Below are 13,606 nucleotides of genomic sequence, written 5' to 3'. Positions count from 1 at the left end.
CCCACAGACCTCCCAAATTGGTCTCACACGTCACAGATGTCACGCGTATCCTCACAACGTCCGCTGTATATCCACCATGAGACGTCACAAATATCCCCCAGTGAATATTCTGTGGATATACTACGAATATCACAACAATGACATTTCTTTACCTTACAAGGATTTATTGTGTCGATAACAGCCATTTCCAGCATTCTCAGACGTGGCAATTTCTCACTCTTTCCTCATAATAACAATATTGATTTTATACCCTCATATCCATACCTTTTCTAATCATATTTCTAACGACTCATCACGTATCGCACCATAGTCAATAAACAAAAGAGAGAGAGAAAAAAACATATTTTACCTTTTCCACGGGAATATTAATGATCGGTCACGTATGTTGAGGGATATAACAAGAATGAAGTTCCCAACAAGCGCGAGCCGAAGCGTAACGACGTCTGCCTCATCGCCATCGACATTCCCCAACCGCCGTTTCAAACAGGCGAGGCGCGTCGTCGTAGCGGTTCGGTAGGATATGACATGTTACACGGAAGGGTCTTTGGAACCTCAGCATCATGCGTATTTTGTACTGGAATCTCGGAAGCATCGAGGCAGTACTGGCCAGTACGTCGAACAACTACGTTGTGCATAACAACGATTGCCGTGGTGTGCGAGAGCTAGCGTTCCTTTGTTCTCCGGCTTTGCAGTTAAGGTGAGTTCGTTCTTCCTTTTGCCTCACTTAAGATTTGTGCGTTGTTCAGTTTTTTCAACACTCACATGTTGTAGATATGTGGAGCAATGACAGCTTTGTATCTGAGTAAACAGCTGTAGTTTGCTTTACCTGCAGAGTCTGGTGCGTATCACTGACGAACTCATGCGAACGACGGAACTGTGTGAGATTGTGTGTGTACAGCTACAAAGTGCAAGTCCAATTCTTTACATCTCTTTGATTCAGGATTTGATTGGGAATGATGAAAGCAATGGTGAAGCAAATTCTATTAACTATGCGCAGCCTGCTAGTAGATAAGCCTGGCTCAGCTACAGTTGTCTTTCATATAAAGGATAGCAGTTATGTTTTCACGTTCGACTGCACTGTTTTTCAAAGTTCCTTGTTTTTTGCATGACCGCTTATCTTTCTTAAATGTCACATGGACGCGATGTGACTCTAGATTAATAAAACATGACTGTTTTACAGTATCCACACACAACCATGGATAGCCTCACACATGTGTAAAGTTACTGGTGTCTCTACAACACTGAAGAGCCAGGCATAAACCGGAAGACGTCGCTTGGGTCTGCCAGTGATTAGGCTGCTTCCGCATATAACCATCTATACTGCATGAGAAACTGCGGTAAGTCACTGTCTTGCATTTGTTCCCACTTTTTGCAGAGTGTCTGTTCTTTACGCCTATTTATGGCAGTGTTTGAGGTGCTATCCCAATAGATGGAATTAACTATGTTATTGATTATCTTTCAGGGATGACGGTTGCGAAGTGGCGTAGCAATCACGTGATTATTATTATGACCATTATTGTCTTATTATGCGTCTTATCCGTGTCACCCTATATTGTTAATAATTAGCCTATTTATGTTGTAATATCATATTTTGTACTATTAGAAAGAGCGTTTCTTACAGTGCATGTAACATCACTGTACTTGGTTTGTGTTCAATAAACAAGAGTTCTTTGGTACGATGTTCTCTGTTGCAGAGTGGTATTTTCCGTAGAATAAGTAAAAATTGCAAAAAAGCTACAAAATACAATAATAATAATACGTCCTGTATATGTCCTCTATATGTCCAAATATCCCGGACAGACATTCCTGGAACCTTCCCTGGATCAGCAAATGTGGAAGAAATACGGGTCCTCTGTCTGTCCCAGAGACGTCAACGGGCTATTCAGCCTAGTCCCTGGGATATCCCCAAATCCCAAGTGGGATATCGTGTGGACGTTTCTGAGACATATATTGTTTACTGGGTACCTGCATGTCGAGTACTCGAGGTCTCCCCTACTCCTATGGCCACGTGGTACAACTGTCATGTGAGTCTTCCCTTCTCTGGAGATCGTTTTCCGAAAACATCAAAAAACTGCTGTCCACGTTTGTTCCGCTGCTTCTGTTGGCTACAGATTTTGTCACTGTCCACTCTTATCCAGGCTCGTAGCCAATGTTGTCGAGCCTCTGTCGGGTGGTGAGGGACAACATTCTTAGAGTTGGTCACATAGGTCACACGGTGTGGCTATTCTGTGCGAACGCGGTGGCGGCGTCCCCACGTGGAATCCGTGTTGTGTCTGTGTTTCTCCGCGTCTGTGTCTTCCCTAATGTTAGGGTCTCAGTAATAGATTATGGCTGTGTGTTATTGCTCAATAACTTTTTTGTGTTATGTTTGGTGCATATGCTCAATGGATCCATTTTTGCATGTGGTACTCATACCTTCTGAATTCCCCATACAACTGCTCTGCGTAATGCACATGGACGTTCGGGGTGTGTATTGCTTACAGTATGCGTTCCATCTTTGATCATATGCCTTGTCTTCTAGTAATTAGTGTTCTGTGTTATATACGCGTTATGCTATCCGGCAAGATTAGCGGGGGAGTAGAGCGCTGCCACGTGAACGCCGGTTGATTCAACAGTGAGTTTTAGTGCGTCGTACGCTATCGCGTTTGCGTACGTGGAAGATAGCGTTGGTGGTTCTGCGCACGCGCCAAACATAGAGAGAGTTTCGCGCATTGCGCAGAACCATCTACGTACGCAGAGGCGATAGCGTACGATCCACTAAAGCTCTCTAATATGCCATTCCGCTTGGGGACGATTCGGCAATCGCTCCCTCAGAGCGCCAGCTTATACATTAGCTTTTTCGTTCTTTCCCCTCCCCAATTACGCGCTTAGACAATGAAACAATCCCCCCACAAAGCCCCAATCTGGATCGGACCCTGTGTCAGAGTCATATGAGTTTTGGTTTTCAACGCTTCTATTATCCCCATCGCTACAAACTTAGATCGCCGGTTCACATTAACGCAAAGAATATCATCTTACATTTCTCCAGTAACCTGAGCGGCAACTCGTCCACGCTTTACCAACGTCCAAGCAGCGCTGTGGGTCGTGTCGTCCTCTTCTTTGTTTCCCCGTAACAGGGGCGGATTTAAGGGTCCGTCATGGGGGGAAGGGTTCATCATCCAAGAGATAGAGTTTTTACATATGGAACACAGCCGTATGGGGAGGCGGTCGCACCCCCCGCCCCCATCAAATCCGCCCCTGCCTGATAAGGAAGGGAGTTGCCTCAGGACAGAAGCCGCCGATATTTCGAACAGAGACTGTTCCTCATCATTGGCATGGTATTTAAAGGGTTAGGTGTGACGTGTTTAAAGGTTCATGCGAATTGTGGGTCAACAGCCCGGAGGGAAGAAAGGTTCCGTACGGGCTTCTACGGCCTGAGTGAATGACTGCTTTGTTAGAGTGTGGAGGGGATTATGTGAACGTAGTGATCTAGGCTACAGACCGGCTATAGAAAAATGGACGGTTCAGGAACACGTGGACGAAACGGGACAACAGGCAAGAATTGGCAAGCATAGCGTAAGATAAGGAGGTTAGCGGTTACGTGGGGAAAATTCCAGAGCGAGCAAATGGTTTTTTTTTTTTGTAATACAAAGCTGTGCCATGCAATAAAGAAAGCAGAAAGCAGTGGCCATGCAGAACATAACAGATGATAATGGAGGTAGAAAGGAAAAGCATATTTTATTTGTGAAGTGTTTCTAGGGTGCCTTGTGATTTGTTGATACCGGACGGGTTAAGAGCGTTGAACTTGTATATGAGATAAGACTCCCTATCACGTCTGTCACGTGCGGATCTAAACCCGGTTTCTAGAATATATAGTTTAATGTTATCAAAATTGTGACCAGGAACGTTAAAGTGTTCGGCGACTGCTTTGGGGAGTTTGTTGGACGTGTCGGTTCTGTGTCCGGTAAGGCGGTTGCTCATTTGTTGGCCGGTTTCACCAATATATTGCATAGAGCAGTCGCCGCATTCAATACAGTAATGATGTTGGAGCTTGCGCATGTGAATGCGTGGTTAACGGGGTGGGTGTAATTGCTCGCAGTGCTTTTGATGGAGTTAGCGTGTTGAACGTGCTTGCATGTTTTGTAGCGCGGGAGATTGCAGGGTCGTGTTCCCGTGTACGGGGTGCTCGTGTTGCTGATTTTGGCGTTGACCAAGGAGTCTGCCAGGATTTTTGCGCGTCGGTATGTCACCTGTATGGGATTTGTGATTATAGTGCTAAGTCGGTCACTGCTTTGGAGCAAAGCAGTGACATCTGAGATGAAGAAAGCAGATGTAAAGTAATGTTCACATGATACTACCCAATTACTGTCGTCAGCTGTCAAAACGGACGCCATGCTCAACGCTATGGTGGACATCATGGCAGGAGTTTCGCCTACAACCGCTGAAGTTCCAGCTGCATCAGCTGTTGTGCGCAAGGATAAAGAATGAACCCAGTGGACAGATCACGAGACAGATCAGCTGTTGCGCGTGGCGTTGTTCATCGCCAGTCGCAAAATCGTTCTCGGAGCGACCAGCCATCTTGCTTGGTGACCTCCTCCTCTCCTCCATCCAGATACGTACTCGTCTTAGCTTCGGCCTTGTACGACATGCAAAGCACGGAGTCAAAGCAAAGCGCAGGTTCGAAGGCGCGATGTTGAACGCGGTTTTCACAAGCACGCAAAAGTATGTAAAGATTGAGCGCTTGCGCACTCGTATGAAGCCGTCCAACTATTTCACGAATCGCCATTACCATCAGCACGGAATGACATTTGTCTTTGCGGTGTAGCTACGTCTAGGCTTTGCGAATGACATTTATACGAATGTCGTTCGTTGGGAATGACATTCAGTTTCCCCATGTGACAGGCGTATTACACTATACCGTCTTGGCGTTCTCGTCAAAATGGCAGGGCTTCGTTCATGGAAACGCACATTCACTGCGGCCAGTTTGGTGGGTGACCCAAAGAGAAGTAACCCAAGACTCTCTCTTCTCGATGGTACTTAAGCCCTAATTGACATATTTTAACACCATACTGTGGTGAGGGTAAGGGACGCTCATGTGGGAGTTCGCCCAGATATGCAGGCAAACCGGGAATCTCCAATCACATTTTGAGGCATACACTTCTGTCTCACTGCAGAGCTGCATCGATCCCATTGTGTATACGAACATATTATGGCGTGGACTAACATGGTTTTTACTTTTTTCTCTCATTCGCTATAGACATTAAGGTGATAATAATGTCATCCTGATTTCGTATAAGTCGACGATGAGTGGTTTAGAAACATAAATCAATCACAGAATGACGTTATTATAATAACATCATTTTGTAGTTGAGTTATTATGATTTATTATATGGTGATTTAATCACCTCAATCTTTCATTTCTGCTGGTTCTGATGATGGCGTTTCATTTTGTGATGACCAGCACATCAGCTAGTATTTCATGATCCTTTGCAGGATAGACATGCAACATTCGAAAGTTCATGAGCACAAGTAGATGGCGGTGGTAATGATAGAAGTGCCTGCCGTAGTCGGCCATGCCCAGGTTTGCGACTTCATGATAATTCGAGGGGAGATCTTGCATCCTTGGCCGACGTCTGTCTTAACAGAGCAAGTGTTTGGGCTGGTTGGTACATGTGGAAATTAAACATGTTAACATGTAAACACATTAAACACAGTCAAGTCTGAGGAAAACCCAGGGAGAGGGTGGTGGTGAGTAGTCGTTGTCGACCTCACAGAGGTGGTCAACGTCAGAACTGATGCCCTGGGGGAATGTGCGTCCTGAGTCGATTCTAAGAGAACTGTGCTGTCTGAAAGCGTCTAAGCAAGGGAGAAGGGAAGGGAGGAAAGGAGAACTCGGGGTTGCGATGGTGGTGGTGGTGATGACGAAAGGGCTCGCCGTCGTAGGTCTCACTGAGATGGGCAATATCACGACTTGCGCCCTGGGGGAATGTGCGTCCTGGGCCGACTTGAAAGGGAACTGTGCCGACACATGTCTGAAGGCGTCTGAGGAACTCAGGGAGAAGTGAGGACTCTGCTCAGTCAACAACCAATGACTGAAAAGGTAAAGAAGAATGGTGCTGCTAGTGTGCTGCTAGGCGTAGTCGGTCACGCTCAGCACGGCGGATACAAAGGCAGTAAAGCTGTTGCATGTCTGAAAGCTATACAATAACGCTTTCAAGGAAGTGACTACTTGTTTACTTCAAGTGTGCCATACATCTTCCCTCATATTGTTATTATTATTACAGAGGAGCTGCAGCAGTTGTATAGAGTATTATTTTACAATACCAACTATGTAGGTAGCAAAGCCACGCAGCTCAAGTAATAAAAGGGGTTTACCTAAACACTACGAAACCAAACACCACCAACATGTGATTCTAAACAAACAGAAAATGGCTCAAGTCAAAGGTCATATGACTTCACCAAGCGTTAAACAGCTCCACTGCTCAGAGGGATAAAACTGTTCCTCCCAGGGAAGAAAGTCAGTTTACTCCAGAAACGAGGTTATACACGCGTCAGGATTTGACTCCCCCAAAGCCTACTCTTTTTTTAGACTGTATCATCCCCAAAAAGAAGTGTCATCTATCAAAGACACAGATCCACATCCATAGACGTCCTAGTTAGTCATATCTTCAACTGGCCTGAAGTGGATGTTGACCTGACTTGACAATAACATGAATATGGATGTTTTCTAATATTGCACGCAGGTACTCGGCTATGATGAACAGCGACTCAGGACACAATGGGTAAGGCGCTGACTCGCAAAGCCATTTGTAGAAAATGCAACTGATGCGCAGATGACTGCTTCTCTTTCAGAAGAAGCCTGCTACTGACTGCCCTTGGAAGAATGAGGGTGAGGTTGGGGGCCGTAACTCAGTAAGGTACCCTATGACATGTCACCGTGATGTAGGCCTTCCGTCGTGTTGTCCTGCCCGAATGGGAAGATTGAGGCTAAAAACAGCAAAGGCAGAACAGTCGCCCTTTATTTTAATTTTTCTTTAGTGGCTCACCAGAAGAGATGTCAAGAGAAAGCATTCCGTGAATCTATTTCTATTCAGAGTTTTTACTTTTACTTTACTTACAGAGTTCTTACTAAAGGTTCTCAACGGGCATTCTGTGCGAGCTTCTTCTGTGAAACAGTCTGCTGTGTGTGGGAACGAAACGGGTTCTGTCATGTAGAGTGTTTATTTTGCACCGCATTTTATTTGCAATTCAAACAAAACTTAAACAAGAAGACAGAAACCATGCAAAGAATGGCACTGGAACAACACACAGACAGGCGGAGCTGTTTCCATGTAGCTCACCAGCAACTGCACCCTCGTTGAAAAAGAGGCACAACAGACCGTTTCGGAACTCAATCATTGCCGATGCCACACTCCTGGAAAATACAGTAAAATTAAGATAAGCGAGATGTAGGCAAGTGAAAGTTGGAAAAAGCGCGCGTCCAATTTATCCTATTTCCGTAACGAAATACATTCCCTTCTACTGCGGCAATAGCTGGAAAAAATTGCGAAAAACGTCATTTCGAGATGCGCGATCCGTTCTCCACCAACGTAATGGAGGGCAGCGAAAGGAGGCAGTCAATTTACCCCTTCAATTTCGCTTTCTGTGCTTTTCATAACGGCAGCAAGGTTGCACGACAGCTACCTGAAACAACAGAGTAGCTGTGATAGCGTATATTTGATGGTGATGATAATTGGAGGTTTTTGGCGCAAAAGGGACTGAGACCATAGAGCGCCAAAAACTATGGTTGTAAACGACTCAACTTAGAAGTAAAAGTAACTGATGGAATTAACAGACAGAAGCAAATGTAGACATAGAGGTGGATATAAAAAATTGAGCTAAAAGTTACAAGTTCCTCAGCATTCCTATATCTCTAAAGAAACTCAAAATGTTCTCGAAAGGAACAAAAGGCTCATCACCCAGTAGAAAAGTTGGGTGAAGAGGAGAACTTGTAGCACTCAGTAAAGTGACGATTTCGATGAGGTTCGTGTTTTGGACACGATATCAAAATATGTACAATAGAAATGGGCTCGTCACAGAGAGTGCACTGTGGCGGCTCCTCCCCACGAAGTAGAAAGCCGTGTGATAATAGCGTATATTTGCGAGTGATTATAGAGTATAGTGCCTCATCCATTAGATAATAGCAGGCCAAAGACGCAGAAGGTGAAAATTGGAAGTGAAATATGGTAGAGGGTTGAGGTAGGGTGTAAAGCTCGGAGTTCCAGCATCTGGTATAGTTTACTTCTGCTTTTTTATCTGTTATTTTACTAAAACTTTTAAGTTTTATTCACTGAAACAGCAGCGAGCCAGAGTGAAGACAGATATCTGTTTCTGGGTCTGCTGCAGTGTGTGTGTGTTGTGCAGGGCAAAGCGTAAGAATTCTGTGACCCCTGCACCACCTATAAAGTGACTAACGTGAAACTAAAGCTTGAGGAGAGCGAGGAGAAGAACTATTTCGTGAAACCACCAATGAGAGAACAGGCCTAACTAAACGATAACCATTAGTTTGTTATCGATTGTACCCTGTATCTTGCTTCTCGATCCCTATGTACCTTCACTGAAGTGACAGTAGCCTGTTTAACATGAACATAACGGGAGCGGGTCGAGTAGAATAACAGGCTGTGTAAAGCTCTACCCGATGCTGTTTACATTACATGATCTCGCTCCAACCGAAGGCGATCGCAGCGGCGCCTTGTGAGTCGAGTCCAGCACGAGCGAGTCACACGATAGATTTGTTTTTGTTTTGCTTTGTTTCCGCAAGTTAAAGCTCACCTTCGCCGCATGAGGCGGCACTGTGCTGCTTCACCCTCTCACATTGGGGCGAAGGAAAGACGCAAATTCGGAAGACGCGCAATGAACAAAATACCCAAAGAAATAGTGTCCCTTCACGAATTTTTTGCCGACGATCTACCTAGCGGATTTTTTTTCTGAAAACGGCTCCGGTATCAGGTGATCGAAGAGACCAGGTGTTCTCATTGGAACAATTTCGTAGCTATTATAATTGAAAAGTTAATTCCATCCATGCGATGGTAAAAGATGCAAATATGCAAATCAATGCAAAGCACGGCGTCGGTAAAGAGTACAAACTCCGACTTCTCCCTTAAAATCAATCGCAACTTTGACTGTAACTCAAGTAACATTATTTACATCATTCAATGTACAACTTGCTCTGCGCAATATGTAGGTCCAAGTAAAAATTCATTTAGGATTAGATTCATTAACCACCGATCGGATGTTTCGAAAAAAGGTAGCCTCCCGGCTTCCCGCCATTTTAGTCAACCCGGTCATTCCAATAGTGACGTCGCACTTTTTATTATAGAGTCAAATTTCACATCCGATCGCTGTATAGAGCAACACGAATCTTGATCTACATCTCTATCACTTGATCTACAAATTCCAATCTCTAATAAATGAGGAGAAAGGAGTGCTATCAACTGTAAGAAACATATCTGGATGATTTTTTTTCTGTGTGTTCTCGGAGTGGCCGCTGCCAATTTTCTTCTTTTCTTTACAGCTGGACACAAGGACGCTAAGAACACCCCGAACAACAGGCTTTCAACGAGCGCGACCCCAGACCGTTCTAGAACACCAAGGCTTTGGCACGTAATCTCCACGGCTGATGACCCAGGTACCTTCCAAAACCTGACTCACCGACGACCGCCTCGCTGTGGAATTGTACCGGCTTTGACGACACCTTTGTAACCTTTTAAAAAACGTTGTATATAGATTCTCGTCTTAGTTCCGGGGAAGGCGAAGCCTTCGCCGAAACATAAATTCCCCAGACCCTTAGTTTTAATGCCAGTTTAATAAATAATTTTCCCCCACTCCCTACTTCAGTCTTTGGTGTCTTTTTTCCCTATCTATATAGAATGTTCTGGTCGTTCGAACCTCCATTTTGTAGCGTATATATATATATATATATATATATATATATAGGGTGAGGTAAAAGGATTATCAAACGGCCACGAAGTTTTACAGAAGTTCAAAAAAAGACGCGGAAACAGATTTTAGGGAAGTTAAAAACACTAGTTTATTACATGGGGAGACGTTAAAAAAGTAAAATGGGCAAGGGGTCGACGTTTCGACAGTGGCACTGTCTTCGTCAGGACAAAAGATGCGTAGCTGATTACACATTTCTTAAATAGGTTTGCTACATGACGTCATAATCGGTACGGGCACGTGTATGTACCGATATACAACGATGTACAACGTATGTACAACGATGTACCGATGTAGTGGTGAGTTAGCTCACCCTGACGGGAGGAATCACGTGGTACGTGACCTTCTGACGCCATTCGCTCAAATGTTGCCTGCCTGCATACTGCTGATGAGGCCCAAGAAGGCTGAAACAGCTGTCCAGTACTAGCATGGTGACGTTTGACTTACAAACATATGCTACACGTGCCGGAGCTCTTTGGCGGCACGTATATTTCAGAATCGCACCATTCCAATCAAATTACCATGAAGCGTCGTTTGCTGATTAACGTGTATTCGCGTCTACTAAGTAGTATAATCAATAATATCAGTGATTTAGGCCAAGGTAGCAGGCTCGATTGACTGTTATGATCCTTCCAACATTCTGGGAGCAAATAACCGGTAGGTTAGTTAACCACTCCAACATGAGCTTCGTGCTGCGACAGTCAACCCAAACCGGTAATTCATGGTTATGCTACTATCGTAACCACTACTAATCTGGTCTGTCATATCAGACAAACTCTTTCAAAATCCTGAACGACCATTGATGCCTTCCTGTCCACTTCAAACAGTGTACCACACAAAAGGAAGTGTGCTTTAACCTGCCTGTTGTGCTGCATTCCCACGCGTGGCCCCTCAACTGGTTCGTGAACAGAACTGCCTGACAAAAAAAAAAAAAGAAGAATAAGGAAGCGTTTCGAACCAGTATAGTTGCCATCCGCAGCTGAACCGGAAGTGAACCGTTATCGTCGAACCTAAACCCGAATCGCACCGATACACGTTTCGGTTCGAGTCTCTGCACTAAACACACACAGACACATGATATCTTAGTGTCACAGAATGCTACTGAATTCCAGCACACCATGACGTGAAGGTACTGCGGCTAGCCACTGCAGCTAACAGGAAGGGCCGTAGGGTGTGGCTTGCACGTGATGCCGAACAGAGCTGTAGAAACCAGTCATTCAGGGAACTAGTACATGAAAACATGGTGTTGGATGTCAATACTCGAAATAGAGAGCGGGCTGTGCCCTGTTCGTAGCAGACACATTTTCAGTAATTTTCTTCATTACGTCATGCAGTCCTGATTACGTCATGTAAGGGAATCGCCCCTGAATTCGTACCGCTTTTCAAGACAGCGCACAGTGAAATTAGTGTGCTCCTGAAAGGCTACTTGGTGAGCGGATCCTGCTTGGGAGAAAGTCTTCATGCTTACATGTATCATATTCAGAATTTCCAGGTTGAGAAAATAGAGATCTGTGTCCTTCAGTGAGTCGCTACTCTCTACTACTTTGGGTCCGTTCACGAAGCTGGCGTCCAATACCACAGCATTGGCCAGTATCCTGACGGTGATGTTGAACTGTGTTCCTCGTGATGGGAAGCCCAGATTCAGCGTCGTCTCGAAGTTCTGGTTCGACAACCTGACATTGACCCTGCAAGTGACGTTTCAATGTGATGCAAACGCGCACAACAGTTTTCTACAGCGGCACTCGTGCGAAGTAACACATTCCTACGAGCCTGCGTTGATGTACCTGTTGTTTCGTGAAACTAAACTTTAGAGACAAGTTGGCGTATATGCAGGCAAGATGGTGGAAGAACTCCATTATGTAAAAGCCTGAGTCTTGGCAACGCAGAAGGACGACACGAACACACGGCACAAACTTTTGGTCGTGTGTTTGTGTCGTCCCTCTCTGCGCCCAGACTAAAACTTTAGAGTATCATTAATTCTTGTCCTCCGGTGATATGATTATGCAACATTTTCCCTCAAAGCATGCACCGTAAATGCAACAAGTTTAAGCGACAGCATTGATCTCTTCTATTGGCTCTCAGGACAAGTGTTCCTGCATGAACTGCATGTCTACCAATGACGGATCACGCGACGAGCCATGAAGAAACATAAGCCTGATCTTGGGAAACACTCTCAAGAAGGACGACACCAGCAATGCTTTATTCACAGAAAGAACCACAGTTAAATTACCCCGCCAAAACCCGAATGGACAAGTTTCTTTGGAGTCCTTACCAACTGCGCTTTTCTGGGAAAATGGTCTCAAGTGTTTCTTATGCGAACGTTGCACACGCTCTTTTAACTAGGAAAAGGGCATGGCGAAACATCGTTACCTGTGCGCGCATGTAAACGAAATCATATTGGAATTTTGCGAACTGGGAAAATTTTTGTAGAATTGAATAAAATACAGTACATGCAGCAGCACAACTACATCGTCACGTACTCGCGCCCAGTGGTGTTGGCATGCAGCGTCACGTCACCTCTTGCTTCTGTGCTGTTCTCGTGCTCGCATATGACTCGAAGGTGATGCACATCAGGACGCACCACAGTGAAGATTCTGCAAGGCAGTGCGTGAAAGCTTTGATGGACATTCGGGACAAAATGATTGCCGTGAACGCCTGGCCCTCCGCAGTGGTGTTGAATGATGAGCAACGGGCTGAGCACAGAGACACGACCCACTGCGCGTAGTGTAAACAGGAGTTCACGCAAGATTTCCCCTGTGTCCAGCATCACGACCATTCCAAGCATTGTACTGCCGGCGTGACAAATTACATCGCGACGCTGCGCAACATCTGTAATGTCGCGTGACGAGGGAAAAATTACCAATCATGGTGCACAATCTGGCCTAACTTTTTTCTGGACTGCTGCGGGAATTTCACATTCTTGGGGGAATGTGACCCCGCTTCATCGTGGCCAGTTCCATGGAAAGAATTCGTTTGTTCGAAATTGGCACTTTCCTCTTCAGAGGTACCATGCAGTACCTACATTCTTTGCTTGCAGTGCTTGTGGAAACCGTGAAATTGATGGGGGGCGCAGAGGTATCCCAATGCCTGAAGTAGGTATTTGGAGACGACTTACCCTTACAGCCATTTTAATTCTTTCACGGTGTACGACGGATTGGCTCTGCCGACAAAAACCACCTTCCAAAACGGTCTGACAGGGGAGAAGATATGCGACGAACACTACCAGTACGCACTGGACACATTTGAACATTTTAGATGCCCGAATCTAAAGATTATAATGCACTGTAACAGAAGATGGGTGCTCTATTACATGCTGACGTAATGGAGCACTTCAGACGCCTGTGCTCCAACACACGCGGATTGGAATTGCTTCATTGTGTTTTTCTGGCATTCAATTTCTCTGGCTCTAGCCATTCCAGTGAAGGTTCCTCAAAAAATTAATGTATCAGCCGGCGGACAGCAAAAACCTGCTCCTCGCGTGCAACGTCAAGGTCGAGCACGTCGTTCATTATGCGCTGCTCGCACTCCATTGTAGGTGGGGTATGAGGGTGACGAAAATTCACCGAGTTCTAAAATTTCTACAGGCATCATTCCTGCGTGCCTACACCGAGGACAATGTTGCCAGACGCTTTGCAGACGGAGGCACGAC

The 13,606-nt window shown here is 45.3% G+C and overlaps 1 protein-coding gene and 1 long non-coding RNA gene across 4 annotated transcripts in view; one reads left to right on the top strand and one right to left on the bottom strand.

Moving 5' to 3' along the window:
* The first annotated feature begins 398 nt into the window (after window positions 1–398).
* On the top strand, window positions 399–1,681 carry LOC135365864 (uncharacterized). The gene is made up of 4 exons (XR_010413971.1): window positions 399–697; window positions 833–907; window positions 1,181–1,337; window positions 1,463–1,681. It is a non-coding gene; the product is annotated as an uncharacterized LOC135365864 (long non-coding RNA).
* A 5,515-nt stretch (window positions 1,682–7,196) lies between these two features.
* Window positions 7,197–13,606, bottom strand: part of LOC135366418 (uncharacterized) — a 113,180-nt gene continuing 106,770 nt past the window's right edge. For all 3 annotated transcript variants that reach the window (XR_010414151.1, XM_064599105.1, XM_064599106.1), the window contains 2 exons: window positions 11,426–11,642; window positions 7,197–7,393 (listed from right to left, as the gene is read on the bottom strand). Coding sequence is in view for 2 of the 3 variants with exons in the window: in XM_064599105.1 (XP_064455175.1) it covers window positions 7,370–7,393; window positions 11,426–11,642 (241 nt within the window). In the remaining variant the exon portion in view is untranslated. The remainder of the gene's footprint in view (window positions 7,394–11,425; window positions 11,643–13,606) is intronic.

Source organism: Ornithodoros turicata, chromosome 8 (genome assembly GCF_037126465.1).
Source record: "Ornithodoros turicata isolate Travis chromosome 8, ASM3712646v1, whole genome shotgun sequence".
NCBI lineage: Eukaryota > Metazoa > Arthropoda > Arachnida > Ixodida > Argasidae > Ornithodoros > Ornithodoros turicata.
This window is presented reverse-complemented; position numbering and strand designations above follow the sequence as displayed.